General features: G+C 40.2%; 2 protein-coding genes and 1 pseudogene across 2 annotated transcripts; 1 reads left to right on the top strand and 2 right to left on the bottom strand.

Moving 5' to 3' along the window:
- Positions 1-1,185, bottom strand: part of LOC141821645 (uncharacterized) — a 7,246-nt pseudogene extending 6,061 nt beyond the window's left edge.
- Positions 1,186-3,707: 2,522 nt separating this feature from the next.
- On the top strand, positions 3,708-4,528 carry LOC141822279 (ethylene-responsive transcription factor ERF022-like). Its single transcript, XM_074709719.1, has one exon. The coding sequence runs from the start codon at positions 3,827-3,829 to the stop codon at positions 4,331-4,333; it is 507 nt and encodes a 168-aa protein (XP_074565820.1). The 5' UTR covers positions 3,708-3,826; the 3' UTR covers positions 4,334-4,528.
- Positions 4,529-11,303: 6,775 nt separating this feature from the next.
- On the bottom strand, positions 11,304-16,605 carry LOC141815894 (YTH domain-containing protein ECT4-like). Its single transcript, XM_074703765.1, has 5 exons — positions 16,267-16,605; positions 12,927-13,451; positions 12,259-12,471; positions 11,482-11,661; positions 11,304-11,405 (listed from the first exon to the last, which is right to left on the bottom strand). The coding sequence occupies exons 1-5, from the start codon at positions 16,603-16,605 to the stop codon at positions 11,304-11,306; spliced, it is 1,359 nt and encodes a 452-aa protein (XP_074559866.1).
- Positions 16,606-17,980: the final 1,375 nt, after the last annotated feature.

Below are 17,980 nucleotides of genomic sequence, written 5' to 3' on the forward strand. Positions count from 1 at the left end.
ATGAACATCAAGTTTTAATAAATAAAATATGAAACTAATCGGCGCCCGACGGTTGGCCCGGGGCCTAAGCGAGGGTTGGCTCGCGGCCTAAGCAGCGCTCAACGATCGGCCAATGGCTTAAGCCAAATTGGGTGCCGACAGTGACCTAAGCGATGACTAACCAATCAAATCGGACTCCGGTAGCGAAATCAGGCGTCGGCCAACTAAATCAGACGATGGCTAGCGACCTAAGCCGCGGTCGGCCAGCAACCTAATCGGCACCCGATGACCGGCCAACGGCCTTATCGACGCCTGGCCAACCAAATCGGGCGCCGATAGCAAAAGAGAGGGAAAGGAGGAGAGTTTTTGCATTGCACCATCGCCTAGCTCATCGTCGTCGCCGTCGTAGTCGCCGGAGGGATCGGGGAGGAGAAAGCCATGTTTGGGGAGAGAAAAATCGGGGAAAGGGGGTCACAGTCGTGTTTTGGGATCGGAGTGTGAATTCCTATAAGTCTTTCTTGACTCGGACATAATAGCGGATCAAGCTTGCAATTCGATAAGTCTACCTTGACTTGAACATAGTCACAATCAGAGTGTAAATTTCTATAAGTCTCCCACGATACGAACATAGTCATGGATCGAGCGTATAATTTGGTAAGCCTCCCTCGACTCGGACATAGCCAGGGTTATATTGTGAATTCCTATAAGTCTCTCCCGACTCAGACATAGTCACAGATCGAGCCAGCAATTTGATAAGCTTCAAAGGAAAGACTTTACAAGTTTGTCATCAAGTCTCATAAGGTTCTCCATTCGCTATCACAAGTTTTTTCATTACTATTTTAAGTGAGCTCAACACATACCACTAAGTCATCAAAACACTCACCGTCTCAAAAAGGAAAAACTACTACATTCAAAGTAAGTTCCTAAGGCAACGACCCATAGGCCCTAATCCTCAAGTTGATCATCGGGGATGGTGTCTACCACTTTTTTGTAGACCCAAGAAGGCAGGTGAGGCCCAGAAGGTAGATAACCGACTTCTTGGATTTGGCAGATGGCTCCCTCAAATCCATACCTGAGCATGGAGGCAGTCCAAATGGACAATATGTTAGGGAACTCCTCTGACTTCAGAAAAACCTTATTATGGTTAGCCCAGTGCCCTTCTTTACCAGCCTTGAAATTGATCAACTCGACCTTAGAAGTCTCCATCTCCGCTATAGTCGCTCCCATCGAGCCACTTCTTTAGCCCCTTTCTTTTCAGCATTATCCCTTAGTCATTCTGACTCCTTTAGTCGGGCTTGGAGCTCCGCCAATCGGACTTCGTAAGACAGGATCCTAGCTTCGCGAAGAGCTGACTTGATCATCATCTGGTCCAGCTCCTTAGCCTTGGTTATAGCCACTACCTCGCACTCATGCGCCCCGCGTTGCATCTCATTATACCGACAAGATAGATTCGGCAGTCGGATAGTCAGGTCCCATTGGTTGGCCCAAAGTTGTGTCGTGCCAAAGATAGTCAGTCAAAAGAAGTGTAAGAGAAAATGACGCACTTCCAACTTACCTTCGTCATATTCAAACTCATAGAGTCACATAGACCCGGCGACAACCTTTCCCTAGAAGCCTCCTCCTCGGTAGCTAGAATTTGGGTGAGGTGCTGACAGGCATGGGGGAAGCCCTTTATTGTCGAGAGATCTCTTCCCTCAAACAGAAGTCAGGAATCGACGAGCTCGGGCTATTAGCACAAGGAGAACCCATCGGTGCCCCAACGAGATTTGGTTGCGATCCAGAGTGCCGACTCAGAGACGAAGTTCCTCCACTTGGACTAAGAAAATCCACCATGTTTATTCAAGATTTGCCTCTAGATGTTCACAAACCACCTTCACCTTATCATTGACTATGAGCCTTCTTAATCCTTTGGTTGTTTTACCTATGAATCCAAGACGTCCTCTACCCTCTACAATCAACTATATATGAGCACCTTTCTAGCCTTTGACATTTGAATTTATTCATCTTTACATGTACTTTTCTTCATAGAAAATAATTTAAATAGATAAAATTCTCAAAGGTACATTTGTGTTTCCATTTTCATAGAAAAAACTATGAAAATGATTTTATCTAAAATTTGTCGAAGGTTTATTTTTGTTTGTTCTATATTATTGTTTTGTTGTTATCAAAAGTTTGTCAACAAAAGAGAAAATAATTTAAAACTTCACATCGAAGGCTCCATAAACTTCAAGAGCTCTATTGTCTTAGAGTATAAATAGTTGGTAACATTTGTTCGTTGCAGATATAATATACAAGAGTTTTGATATTCTGCGTGACCCGTGCTACGCAACCTCGTGAACGACACAGTCGATCCATCATCATGCCGCCGCTCTCATTGCGCCGTCCGACCACCGCCGACCGCCAGCCCGAGCACGATCGACGCGCCACTCGTTGGCGCGTCGGCTGGCGTCAGATTCCAACCGGATTGTGGTCAGAATCAGGCGCAATTTGGCCGGAACGCGACTGGCAGTGGCACACACGCATTTCCGACCAAATCGTAGTTGGATTCCGGCCAAATCACAGTCGAAGACCGGTCGAGGAAGGATCGTCGTGCGACGTCGGTCCTTCCTCGTCCGGTCTCCGACCGTAATTTGGTCGAAATCCGATCGCGATTTGGTCGGAAAGGCGGTCGGCAATGGTGCGCGTCGTTTCTGACCAAATCGCAGTCGGATTCTGACCAAATCGCGGTCGGAGACCAGCCGAGGAAGGACCAGCGTCGCACGGTGGTCCTTCCTCGGCCGGTCTCCGGCCGCGATTTGGTCGGATTCCGACCGCGATTTGGTCGAAAACCGACGCGCGCCACTATCGGCCGCATTTCCAACCAAATTGCATCGGATTCTGACCACAATCCGGCCGGAATCTGATGTCGACCGACGCGTCGGCGAGTGACGCGTCGATCGTGCCCGGGCCGGCGGCCGACGGTGGCCGGACGGCGCGACGAAGGCGGCCGGCAGCAGCGGGGGTCAGGACAGAATACTATGCATTCCCACATTTGGACGGTCAGATTTGTCAACTGATCGCGTGATGGACGATGGATCAGGTGGCGCGCACGAGGAAGTCGCGCACAATATCAAAATCGTAATATACAATATTAATTTCTTTTTAATATTATATTTATTTATATATTTTTCTATAATTTAAAATACCATTCCGTATATATGATAATTAATATTCTGGACACGCGGATCCAAAGCATTCAATTCGCGATCGCCGAAATCGCGTCACGTGAGCCGGGCCCGCCAGCCACACGCACCGCCTCGTACGGACGTTCAGCCCGCCACCGTGCTACGGTCAACTGCGCTCGCGGGGTCCACGCGTCATCCCCTCGCTTCGCCCGTCTCCGTGTCAACTGCTCATCTCACTGCGAACGCCCGCATATTTATAATACGAGACAAAGCCCTTTTCCTTTCCTTTCTCCATCGTCCTGCTGAACTGGAAGCCATCATCAGATTTAATTTAATTTAATTTAATTATAAAGCAAAATAATTCCAGCTGTCTCCCCTTATGATTAAATTAATTAATAATTAATTCCCCATGACAAGTGACCTTATAATTATCCATAATAAACACGTCCCTTTCTTCTTCCCTCCTGAGTCCTGGTGCATTGCATGCATTCATATTCACACATCTCGATCCGTATATCTTATGCGGTCGTTTATTTTGATCTTGTGACCTTACGTGCGCATAGATTAGATTCAACAGTAGTCGCATCTGGTTTTTTATGCTTGCTTTATCGCGGCTGATGTCTCTCGGTTGCCTATATATATATCTTGCTTAGCAAATCGGGAACAGGTGGTGGTGGCGCTGCATGTCGACGGAGGAGCTGAGGGGGGATGCGTCGGCGGCGGCGCAATACCGCGGGGTGAGGAAGAGGAAGTGGGGGAAGTGGGTGTCGGAGATCCGGGAGCCGGGGAAGAAGACGCGGATCTGGCTGGGAAGCTTCGAGTCGGCGGAGATGGCGGCGGTGGCGCACGACGTGGCGGAGCTGCATCTCAAGGGGCGCGAGGCGCAGCTCAACTTCCCCGAGTCGGCCGACCAGCTGCCGCTCCCGCGGAGCTCCAATCCTAACGACATCCGCTCGGCGGCGCTCGAGGCCGCCGCGCGGCTGCGGTGCAGGACTGCCGGCCCGCCGCCGGCCATGGAGCGGCTGGGCAACGACGAGCTCGGGCTGGAGTCGCCGAAGATGTGGGCGGAGCTGGCGGAGGCGCTGCTGCTGAGCCCGCCGGCCTGGGGCGGCGACGGCGAGGCCGAAGGCGGCGAGGTCGAGGACCACTGCGAAGACCACGCCTCGCTGTGGGATCCGATATTCCTTTGATTCAGACACTCGCCCCAAATGCACGTAGTTTCCATGAACGTCTGCATTTTTTGTTTTGCAGAGGGAGAAATGAAACCCCTACAAATTTGCTTCTCAGTCCTGTCAATAATTAATTCAACAGGCTGCTATATATATATATATATATATATATATATGTTAGTGTACTTCATTAACAGATTAATGCAAGGCTTAATGTTTCCGATCCGATCCGAATTGTCCGTCGATAAAATTAAATGATGATGATTTTCTTGTAGCTAGAAATGGGGCCGTGGATGGAGCAAAGAAGCACAGCTAGCTGCTCTGGGTCATTCGTAGGGGCACAAGCTTTAAAGTGAGAGATTTCAGGATCGATCTCCATTTTTGGAGCTTGTTGTAGGTGAAAGTGGAAGAGGATAGCGGCGAGAGGCACTTAGCTTAATTAGTCGAGTTTGGGGATGAACAGAGATCGAGGGAGAGAGATAGTTTAGGATCACTAACAAATTTGCATTGAATTAATGTGCCATAGTTCAAGATTTATTTACTAAAGTAGAAAACCTCATTTTCAAAATGTGTCATTTATCATACTTAATTTAGTCAAAAACACGTTGATAGCTAGTCTTGCGGTCGCCAAAATTAAAATATGATTAAATATGAGTAAAGATACATTACATTAGAATAATAGTACGAAACTTAACATAAAAAGCGTGACAAGTCACATGTGTCATGCCACGTGGCTTTTTCGACTGAATAAAATGTTTTTTTAGCGATCCCGACGGTGAAGTTGTAACGGCGGCGGTTTTGATCGACAAGGAGAGTCGCCAGTTCACGAGAGGTTGTTCTCATTTACTTTCTTCTCCTCCTCCTCCTTCCTTCGCCTTCAAATCCATATCTGTTCCCCTTTATTTCTCGATCACTGCCCTTTCCGACCAATCACAAGATGAAAATGTCATCCAGGGAGAAGAGAAAGAAACGATCTTGATGAGCAATCGACGACTGCAATTTCTTAGAGAAGGTGAGTTATCTCTATTTCGATGTTTTTTGTTCATCCTTGTTCTTCCATTCGATTCGTCTCGCCTATAAAAGTTTGTTCTTTTTGGGGGTGAGGGGAACCCTAAATCTCTTCAACCGGAAAGTAGAAGATTTTTTTTACTGTTTGTTTCGTGGTGTCGCTCTCCGACAAGGGAAGAAGCTAGCTCGTTGTTGCGGGGAAGAAGCTCACTATTGTGGAGGAAGAAAGCTCGCTGCTGCGGAGGAATCTACGCCGAAGGAAGAAGTCTTCTATGAGGAGGAAGAAGCTATGTCCTCGCGCTCATTGTGGCGGTCACGTTCGAGGAGGAAGAAGCTGCAGCGAGAGAAATCTGTCGGAGTGTCTTTTGCTACAGAGGAGGAAGAAGCCTCCTAAATTTTGTTCGACTGAAAAAGTCACGTGGCATGACACATGTGGCTTGCCACGCCTTTCATGTTAAGTTTCATGTCATTGTTTTCATGTAGTGTATCTTTAAGGACATGAATAGACTCCTAGTAGCATCATGAAAGCAATGATACATGCCCCTATGATATGGTGCAAGGATTTAAATCTTATTATGTCGAACATTATATTTTTGAACGCCTATGAAGTTTGAATCATAGGTGATGTAGAGTGTCATATCTGAATCCACATACGCGTCTCAAATTTATTTTTACGTCGAACTGTTTACCTTCAAAATTAATTGGATTATAAAAATTGGATATATTAATTAAAATATTTTAGTTAAAATGCAATGAGATGGGTCTTGAAGCACCGTTGATGTGGCAGAATCATACTGTTCCTACGTGGCACATATAGTCAAAAATCAAACTGATCTATTGAGTCAAAAGTCAAGAGAAAATAAAACTTATCCGAAGATCCATATGTGCAAACCTCGGTCATTTCGGCTACCTCAACAGCTCTATCAATCAGCACTCGATCAGCCCCACTCAACAGCTCTGTCACTCGACAGTTCAGCTGCTCTGTCACTCGGCCGCTCGACCACTCGACAGCTCTGTCACTTGGCAATTCAGCTGCTCTAGTTGTCACTCAATTGCTCAGTCACTCTGCAGCTCGGCAACTCGGCCACTCTGTCAGCTCAGCACAACTCGACCACTCTGCCACTCAACAACTCTGTCAACTTGGCACAACTGGCACAGCTCGACCACTCTGTCAGCTCGGCCACTCTGCCACTCAGCAGCAGCTCGACAACTCTGCCACTCTGTCAGCTTAGCCACTCTGCCACTCTATCAGCTTGGTCATTCTGCCAGCTCAATAGCTCTGTCAGCTCGATGCACAACTCGGCATAGTTCGGCCACTTTGTCAGCTCGGCCACTCTGCCACTCAACAATTTGGCAGCTCGAGAGCTCTGTCACTCTGTCAGCTCGACCACTGCCAAGCAACTCGACCACTCTGCCACTCTATCATCTCGGCCATTCCGCCACTCAACAACTCTGTCAGCTCGGCAGCTCTGTCAACTCGACACAACTCGGCACAGCTCGGCTATGTCAGCTCGGCCACTCTGCCACTCAGCAATCCACTCAGCCACTCAACCTCTCATCCAAGTCTCTCAACGTCAAATGGAAGCAGGGATATTCAGTGATTGTCGCATAATAACCAAGGCGGTTACAGGGTTGTTAGACCTGGTCTCCTCGGATACCTTTTTCTTCTGCACATAATGCCAAAAAGTAACAGAAGCGATCAACACCCGTCAGATTTGGTCTCCTCATACACTTACATAATGATACTGCTCTAGCAAACGTAGGGAGGTCTCTCGATGACTATATAAATCCCAAACAAGGTTTTCTCAAGAGGGGGCTCTTCTTCTTCTTCTTCTCCGCTGGCTGGTTCAAGTTTTAAAACTCTTTTTCTTTTTCTTCAGCAATTTCATTTTTTTTCCACGGAATACTAACTTAAGTGTCGGAGTGGTTTGTCAAGACTCTCCGGCACCATTCTCACCTTCTATTGAAGTGCATTTCAGATCTTCATCATCCTCTCCCTCGAGCTCCGCTAGGAAGTCGCATACGTCAGAATCGTTCGTTGATTGGTGGCTTGACCATATACGGCATCCAACTGAAACAATCGTCAATGTAAATATTAGTTGCATATTGTAATTTTGATAGTTACAAAGGAATCAAGCTATTGTAGCTCAAACATTTTGATGAATATTGTTCATACAATAATATATTGATGGTTTTTGGGGGTCAAAATTATGGCAATATGAGTCGTCATTGTATTCATGGTGCATGCTCGTTATTCATATCCTTTCTTTTTAATTTTGGTTGCTAGGTCATTAAAGTGTTTTGGCTAAAAATAATTTTAATTATTTTATTTTTATAATTAATTAGCAATATAAAACTATCTATTAAAAGACTATTACACTATTTTAGTCTTTTATCGTTTTTTACCCGTTAAAATAATAAAATTAGACCACCATTATATGTATTGTCATGCTCTTAGAATTTAATTTGTACTTTTATTCGTTAATTTTAATGACTAGAAAGTCACCAAAAACGTTTAAAAGTTTTAGAAGTGCTTGGATAACTCTAGGTGCTCTCCGAGTATGTTGTAGTGATAAGGTGCTCAGCAGATTAACGAAATATCCATGATTTAAATAATCTTCACTATGGTAAATTATAGGATATTTTTCTTCAGTGAAATAAAAATTCACTTGTATTTTTGGATTTATTCTGATAAGTGAATTACTCATCAAATTAACCGAGTACAATCTTAACTATGATGTATTATAAAATATTTTTCTTCAGTATGATAAAAAATCCAAAACGTTAACAGTTGGATGAGGACTGATGGATGAATTAGGGAAGATGGTTCATCTTTAAGATTAATTAGGTCAGTAAGGATCTAGACATTTAAATTATCAAAACAAATTGGATAACTCTAGGTGCACTCTTTAATAAATTTTTATGATATTTTTTTGGTAAATATTAAATCTTCGATGCACTCTTAGATAAAATGTCAAACAACTAGCTTTTTTATTAAAAAAAGCCCCATCCTAATTACTTTTAAAAGCGACAAAAATTTAAGCTAAGAATAAAAAAACACTCAAACTTCTTATTGAACATTTTCATTAACAAAAATTATTTTATGGCATCTCATTTTATGAAGAACTAATTTGATCATTTATTTAATTAAAAATATGGCATATTCGCTATCTCCTACAATACTATATATATATATATATATATATATATATATATATAAAGGAAAGTTTCATTGGCTAAAATAGTAAAAAATTCTTTGTAATTTTACAATTTAATTTAATATGAAATACCTTAAAACAAATTTTTGTGAGTCGCTGATTGGGCCGAAATTGGGCTTCTTTATTAGACCGAAGATCAAAGTTGCTTAAACCCATCTGGTCCAGCAAACCAAAGCAATATTCAAACTCTTTATTATTATTATTTTTTGGTAATCCAAATATCCAACTTTTACGACCTGGTTAATCTTGGAGGTGGTGACAGTCTAGCTCCATTAATTTTCCATCAGTCACCAAAATAAATCGAAAAACATAGAAATGAATATGGGTCCTATATAACAGACGGTCTAACGTCACAAATTTTTCAAACTCTCCGGGTATAATATATTCTAGATAAGATTTGAATCTTTATTGCTCAAAGAGCTCGTCCCATCTCTTACCATTGCTCCATAGTCCCGAGGCCAATATTCAAACTCTTTATGTCTTAATTATACCTAAGTTGATTATCGAGTGATAGTAATCTTTAATTCTTTTTTACACATGTAAGTAACATCATGATAAACTATCTAGGATTTGACTTTAGGATACTCCTAAATTATATTTTATTGATAAATTGAAGTCCCGACCTTTGGTTAGGCTTGCTCATGATGGTATGCTGATAAATAAGGGGAGATTGCTTAGCTTGTCGATGATTTCTAGTCAATTGACATGTTCAACTGAGTAGAGGGTCTCATGATTTTGTTCAACAACAGTTGATTGGGTAGATTTTCAATTAATTCATAGCAATAGTGCATAAGCACATCTCGGGCATGATTAGGGATGTAATCGAATTGAACCGAGCCGAATATTAAGAGGCTCAAACTCGAGCTTTGTTCGTTTTCCCTAAGCTCATGCTCGGCTCAAGTTCGATTTAAATTTTAATTCTTAAGCTCGAGTTCGACTTGTAATAAAATTAAATAGTTCTACTCAAGCTTGATTCAAAAATTATTCGTTTAAAAATTAAACGAAACAAGTTCGAGTTCATTATTTTATATATATATATATATATATATATATATATATATATTTGTGAATCTCTAAATGAACATGTTCACAAACCAAATATATATTTTTAAGCTTGAGTTCGGCACGATAATATTTTCAAATAGCTCAAGCAAAGTGGATTAAGTATAATCACTTAAATTCAATTGTAAATTCGTAGCGAATAGTAAGTCTCTTCTTCCCTCCAAGCATTCCTTCCTTCCTTCCTTGTTTATCCTTGGGTCGGGTGGAGTGTGAACTCTTCTTTAGCAATGCAAGTCACAAAGATGATCCCATCATATGCATTAATAAGGTGCATTAAGTAAAGCGACTACGTATGAACTTCGGGGTCGTTTGATCATCATCAACAACAACAACAACAACAAACCTTCATTCGAATCCATTGACAACTCAAAGTTGAATTACATGCATCATATGAAAGTTCAAGGCACACACACTTGTTGGACAAATTCACTTGCATCAGCAGCATGGCAAGGGCAATGAGTCCCTTCTCCAGCACCAGGAAGAGGAGCTGGTTTAGCCAGGTGGGTCGGAAACAATCCACCCGGCATCGACACAAAAAACTCCAGCCTACTGGAAGGTGTCACCTGTGATTATCGACAATGTTAAGAAAAATAAGTCAGAAAGCCACATATCACAGCTTTGAACAAACCTGGTATTGCTCTTCTGGATTTCCCTGAGCAACACTGATGGAAGCCGCTCGACGAGCTTCAACTACGCGCTCGAAGATGGCCATGATGAGGAACATCAGCACCAAGATTGCTGTGGCAAGAATGCAGAAAGAGATGGGATTCATCATTCAGCCCATGGAAGTGTTCTAGTTCCATGAAGCCTCTTAATTCATCCCCTAAACACTTTGCAGCTCTAACTTCAGCTTGCTAACTCTCTGAAATATGAACTGCTACTGCAGTCTCATTCCATGTGGTCACAAAACTTTAGCACAACTTTTGGCATACTTTGTTTGCATTATTCCAAGTCCTAAAAGTGAAAAGAATGATAAGGACAGGAGAGGTTGAGAACAGTCTGATCTTCTTGTAAGACAGCAGCTAAGGATAAAAAGAGGTGTTGAGAAAGAAATGCAGGTTGCCTCTGAGACATCAGTTTGTCTAGTCGTAAGTTGATAATCGAATCGATTGGCTAGAAAGTTACTTGGCAGTTGTTTAGATTCTCACAAGCTTTGGCCCTGTCTCAGTACAAGTAAAGCCAATTTGTCTTGAACCTCTTACAGTGCTCAGTCCTTTATGTTAAAGCTTCATGTTTTGGCCACTAAATTATTGCACCATGGATCAAGGAAAGTAACACTCGTGGATATGATGGTGTATTTCAGACTATTCAATATGATCACAGTTCAACAATCTTTGTTCTTCAAGATCTAGATGAACAATGGATCGACATTAAAGTAGATGTTTGTTCTTGAATCTTTTTTGAGATCTTATGATGCGATGAAAATTTAAAACTGAAAAAAAATGATGGAGAGAAAGTTACCCTAAACACATTTCAATTGAAAATAATAATAGAGGTGTGTTTTCATAACTTGCCCATCACTCTAATCATGCATAAGCAAAAAAGAAAAAAAATGGACAGCATCCTACAAAATGAGAAATACTAAGAATTTACTTGGAGAAGTATGACAAGAAAGAACAATTGACACGATCCATGTGCGCGATTTTGTAATCTCCTTTCCGTTTGCGCGATTTTGTAGCAAAGGAGTGCAAAGGGATGTGTGATTATGAACGGAATCTTGTGTAGTTAGATGGTGGTGGATGATCAAACTTGTTTCCAGACTTCCCAGTCACATTCAGATTACTGACTGCTTCTTCCAAGTGTTCCTGTATGAAAAAAGGTCACAAACGTTTTAAATTAACTTCAAAAGAGTACTCGAAAGGCAAAGGATGCAATAGTTACCACATAATTCGTATCGTCATAAAACCCTCTATTAGATTTAATCATTGCAGATCGTCGCCATCTTGTAGCCTGAAGCGACTTCTGTCTCTTTTCATAGAACTCTAAGTCATCAAGCAGCATAGTTGTCGGACTGTAGTCTTTGAAAATTTGCAGCATTTGGAGACCTTGTGGAAGCCCTATCTACTAAAACAAGTGTGCAGAAATGGTCATGTAGAAATGTCTTGACACTGATAACAAATAGAGTTTGTATGGAAGGATTTTCTAATATTAAGAATCACAAAATATTTGTGCTCTGACTCGAAAAAATGTGTTAGAGTTAACAGTTATATGTATTGAGTTTAGTCTCACATGAGGTACTTAGTGATCTAGTGTTATGTCAAAAAAAATTATATTATATAACAGTGTAATAATTATCTTCTATAGATACAATTCGATATTTCCCTTCTCAACTTAAGTAAAAAAGTCCTCTTGATGAATTATCTAGCAAACAAAACCACTTGTGCGAGATTACCATTAGGCATTAGCATCTTAAACATATATTACAATTCATTTAATGCAACTCTCTTCTCTGGTAACCTTCTCAACACTGCAATAACTTGTTCGAAAACATAGAAATGGTAAATTTCGGTCGCATAGTTTATACAAGTATTAGAAGGTTTCTACTTGCAGTTGTAGTTTAAGCTGTTTTATTATTCGAATGCTTCTCATATCCAAGCGGATTTGAAAGTTAAGACACTGTTAATTTTATGTTTTATAAGAACTGGGAAAAAATAATACCTCCTGGGTGTCCTTGCTAAAAGATACAGGCTTGTTTTCGTTGTTTTCAAGTGTAATATGCTGAAAATGTAGGTTTGGTATGTCCTTTACAATGTGCCATTTGAGTGGGAAAAACCCCTTCCATTTTTCCTGCTGCCAAAAATCCATGTTCTTGTTAAAATCGACAGGTCCAAGCATCTCAGCCAACCCTACAAACTGGCAACTGGCATTAACCTGTAGAACATAAAAGAACATATTAAAAAATAATATGAAAAATGACAAGAAGCATGAATCATGAATTTCCAATCATAAAATCATAATAGCAATATCTATAAGCAATAGAAATCTGTCTAAACAGGAAAAAACAATTCGAATATGAGGGGCATGGCAAAGATGATTCTAGGAGAACTTATATATGATTCATAAAGGAAAAGAATCAAGATAAAAACAGACAGCGGAAATATGGTTGTGGAAGCAAAATCATGAGAATTATGTGGAGAAATATTACAACAATTTTAATAATCAGAGAGCCAGAAGCAATACAATAAAAAAATTATTAGCAAACTGATCCAAGTTGATATCCTTTAGCATGTATAAGGACTAAAAGAGATGCATGAAGGAAAATTGTCTTTAGTTGAAAAAAAATTAATGCTAAACAAAATATAAAAAACATTTGTCTAGTTACTCACCGAGAAGAACAGGAAAATTGGACACTTTGAACCCTCTGACACTAATCTCTGTGCATCCCAAAATGCAGCATCCAACTTTTCATTTCCTCGTGGTGTACTTGCCCACACGTTATATTTGATGCTTTTGTGAATGTCATCTTCATTAAATGACTTTATCATGAAAAATTTGGCCTCTTCATACTTGGTCTGAAAATCTGGCTCGTTGTATTTATTTCTGCACACAAGCTGACTTGGATTCAACTTTCTATCTGTCGAGACAAAAGAACTCTTGTATCTGCCTCTATTAGCCCGTGGACCCCGAACTACCTCACTTAAATCTTGAGTGTTTCTACATGAGCTATAATTACCATTCCTTCCAAACTTGTCATAGCCAAAGACACTTTGTCCGATCGCTCTTGGTTTAGTATAGTTTTGCCTATTAAGAAGCCAAGCCTGTCGCTCGCGAGAAGTTGAGGTTATTGTTTGTGAGATATAATGACCCTGAGTGGCTTCAACTGACTGAGAATCAGAAGTCAGATTTCGAACCTGAGACAAGTATAAAGTTTGAGCTTTAAATAACAGACTGAAACTACTAAGAGCTGTGCCAAGTAGAAAGGAAAATGCATAAACCATTAAATGCCAAACTGAATAAAAAACTTTGATCAGTATAAACTGAATGTCAAAAAAAGTAGTCTTAACATATTTAACTGGGATATACTGAATAGTTGCCTGTACTTATATATGTATGTTCTCAACATGTACTCAACTATTATCAGAAAAACCAGTTGTGCACATAAAAAGATAAAGAAGATTGTGCAATATTCTAAATTTTAAAGAAGGAAAACTAATTTAAACAGCTACTAACCACTTAATTGTTTTGCTCAATAGGTAAATAATCAACGCAGCGACGGATCCAGAAATTAGAGTTAGGGGGAGCTTGACTCAGAGACGGATCTTAATATGGGCTATACAGGGCTGTAGCCCAGCCCTTTCCTGCAATTTTTTAGGGTTTAGGTTTTTTTTGTTGGTTCGTGACCCACACGAGTGCGGAGTGCGCAACAACTTCTCCACGGCGTGACGGCGACGAGGAACTCCACGACGAGTTTGCGACGAATCTCAAATCTCAAGTAATTTTTCCGTTCTTCTCCTCTTTCCTCTCTTAGTTCTTAATGCGTCGGTGCGTCCGCTAGTGCGAGCGCGATCAAATCGCACGGCCGCTGCCGGTTTGCCGCCGCTCACGCGACCACTTCTGGCCTGCCGCCACTCGCGCGGCCGTTGCCGGCCTGCCGCCGCTCGCGCTGCCGGCCTGCCGCTGCAGTCTGTGGAACCTGCCGCCATGGCCGTTGCCCTGCTACTGCCGCTTGCCGCCGCGGCCGCTGTCAGCCTGCTACTGCCGCCTGCCGCCGCTGCCGGCCTGCTGCTGTCGCTAGACCAAGAGAAAATTTGATGGATTGAAGGGTTGGATCCATTTGGGTTTTAGGGTTGTAAGGACAAAATTAAATGACTTTTTTTATTAACTATGAGGTCAGTTTGAATTTTTTTTTGTATGTCAAATTGAGATAAAGTAAAACCTTTAGGGACCAAGATGAAATTAATCCTTATTTTTGCAGCTGGTATGAGATTAACTACATGTGTCTCCAAGTCAAATTGAGGGTTCTGGTAAAGAAGAATACATTGAATATAATATTAGATTTTGTTAGATAAATTATTTCCTATAAATGATCAATCATGATCAAGTACACAGAAGCATATGAAGATCTTGTATAAAGAATCTATAGTACAGTGATATGAACATTAAACACAGTGATGAGTCATGACCATTAAAAAGACATATCAATATATCTGTTTTTTATATGTTATCTATTAGGCATAAAATTTTCTCCCGTATTATTTGGTTGATAAATCTCCTAAGTTATGTGATAGATGTAAAATTTTCATTCAGATATATTGGATAAGAATGAATGATTCAATATGTTAACTGGCAGATTTAAAACTTTTTATGCGTTAACTGGCATATTTATCTTTTTCACATATGATTCATTATACTTTTGGACCATTGATTAACTATTACTTGTTCATTTATATTGACTGTTATTTTATTACTTATTTAGGGACATTACTTGAACTATTTCAAAATGGAACATCAATCTGCTACAAAGAAAGGAAAGATATCCTCTTTCTTTAAGAAAAGAGATCATCAAACCAGTGAAAACACTTCAATTTCTATCGTTCCGACAATGCAACATCAATCTAATGAAAGTCTTCCAATTTCAACCGTCCAAATTCCTACTATTTTCTCTCCTAGTAACGATCATCACTCATCTTCTACTTGTATTGAATGAGATCCAGGAAAAAGAAAACAGATATGTGAATATCATGTTAATGTACGAGATGAGATAAGACGTTCATATCTAAAGATGAGGTCTTATCAACTAGATATGTTGGAGTATCCAGCTATAAAATTTGGAAGTCAAAATCGTCGATTCCAGAAATTTCATTGGTTGGAGTATTCACCTTTAGTGAATAAGGCATATTGCTTTTACTGTTTTCTTTTTTTGAATGAAGTTAATTCGTCTAATATTTTGGCATTGGTCAATGAAGAATTTAACAATTGAAAAAGGGTAAATCAAGGAAAAACATGTGCATTTCTTACACATATTGGTTCTGCAGCCTCTTCGCCTCATACTATATGCGAGAGAAGGGCTGAAAATTTGATGAAGCCCTCACAACATATTGATAATGTGATGCATGCTCAATCTCAAGAGGAAAAGGAGAAAAATCGTTTGCGTTTGAGGACCTCAATTGTAACTGTTCGCTGGTTAACACTTCAAGCTTGTGCCTTTAGAGGTAACGATGAGTCTCTATCTTCATCTAATCGTGGAAATTTTTTTGAATTGATAAAGGCTTTTACAAAAATGAATACAAAAATTGATAAAGTTGTACTTGAGAATGCTCCAAAAAATGTCCAATATACAACTCCAGAAATTCAGAAAGAGATTTTACATATTATGGCCAATAGAGTACGAAAGATGGTTCGTGAAGAAGTTGGAGATAAATACTTTTGTATTCTTGTTGATGAAGCACGAGATATTATCCTGAGGTTTGTGAATAATCATGGAATTTTGACAAAAAAAATTTTTGCCATCAAAAGTGTTAGTGATACTACTTCATTAAATTTTAAAAATGAAATATCGAATGTTCTTGTTCATCATAATCTCCAAGTGAAAAAAATGGCTTACCTCGCATATAGTAATTACACAAGGCTAAATTATGTGATGCAATCCAAGCAAATACAACAGTATGGTGATGACTGATAGCAACTCAAATTAAGATTACGAAACTGCAGAAACACAATTTATACCTTGTAAACAGGCCTGTTATCTTCACTGGGAAGGTTACATTGAACAGAAGAATTTGGCTTCAGATTCAATGCCTTTGCAGAATCTGCTAAATGACCTCTGTCATTTCCTATAGTAGTTTTTGAACCTTCAGAACCCAATAGGGATGCTGAAGATCCAGTCATGGTTGTTATTGTTCCAGGAGATCTAGATCTGCTCTGTGGTTTTGCTGACCCAGTGTGATGAAGATGGGTTGATGAGGCCACATTTGGCTGAAAAAGACTGTCCATGCCTGAAGGCAGTTCTTGCTCTGGATTGACATTGTTTTCAAGAAGATATTCAGCATGATCATTGGTGTCCATCTGAAAAAAGCAGAATATATTACCAAGTAAATAATAAGGGTTCATACAACATTTTTTTTATGCATAAGAGAGGCATGCTTGCTTCCAAATCTCCACTTGCCGATTCAATATACAATTTACATCAAGTCTGTTGTTTGAACATCCTCAACGCATCAAAAGGTATCCTAGATAACAAACTAATGCAAATGCTGCTGAGTGTAATACAAAAGTAACCTTGAGATAATGTGTATGGCACAGGACCATCAACAGGTGAACCACCAATCTTTGGTGTTCTTTGAGAGGAGAACATGATCTTCTCAATAATTGACAATATTGGATTAACTACTAAACTCATGGCTTGATTACTCTTCCATATTTTTATTTAAAATATTATTTTCCACTTAGTTTTACCAACTCTCGCAACCCACATTCTCACAGCTGATTCCCACAACTGCATCTTAACTTGATTCCATTATTCATCTGGTTGAGAGAGAATATTATATTGTTTTTGTCCTATTGTTTTAACCAAAAGAGGGAGACAACACCAAGTCGATAGATGAGATATAGTAATTTCATTCGTAATCATAGAGAATCATAGAGACAAGACAGATGAAAGATACATCAACCAGAAACAAAGGGGAAAGAAAAACTAAAGATGAAGATTATGAAAAATAAATGTTTCTGATCAGCAGAGTTTTCTAACTTATCATTAGTTCAGCCCTACAAATGATGCGGTGCTTCATTTTCCACATCTTTGCTGTACTTGAAAAAAATCTCCTACAGAAGTCGAATATCTGGAAAGTGCATGGGCCACCAATATTCAGATTTGACAGACCATTCACAAGCGAGAGCAATGAGGCATAGACCAAAACAATCACTATCTACTAGTTAAAATCCATTCCCCAGTACTTGAAACAAACAGTCTAAATTGAAGAATCTGAGACGAGCCATTAGACAAGTTTGGGTCGCACCGAAACTACACTAAAATGAGAAAAGGTCTACATCAAGGCGATTCTTTTACAAAAACGATAGAATGCAACAATTTCATAAAATTCATCCGCATTCATCTCGACAATTACCTGAGGCGGCGGAGGAAGGCCGATGCCAGCAGATGAGGTAGGGTTTTTTCTGAAGGCAGCAGCGACTACAACGACATTGAAGTGAGGGAGTATCCGTATATATTTGTGCGTGCGGGGTAATAATTAAAAGGGCGAATCTGTCAACAAGATACGAGGATGGATTTCTTACATTAAATGGAAAAAATTTGTTCAATTTACAAGAGATTGGATATGTTGCCAAATACAGACAGACAGGCCAAGATCTTATCTAATTTTCCTGAAATAAAATCCAAAAGATGGTTTGCCACCTTCTTAAAAGATAATTTGCTAAACATTGA

The sequence above is a fragment of the Curcuma longa genome, chromosome 2 (genome assembly GCF_044706935.1).
Source record: "Curcuma longa cultivar G26 ecotype Majalengka, Jawa Barat chromosome 2, ITB_CL_G26_1.1, whole genome shotgun sequence".
In the NCBI taxonomy this organism is placed as follows: domain Eukaryota; kingdom Viridiplantae; phylum Streptophyta; class Magnoliopsida; order Zingiberales; family Zingiberaceae; genus Curcuma; species Curcuma longa.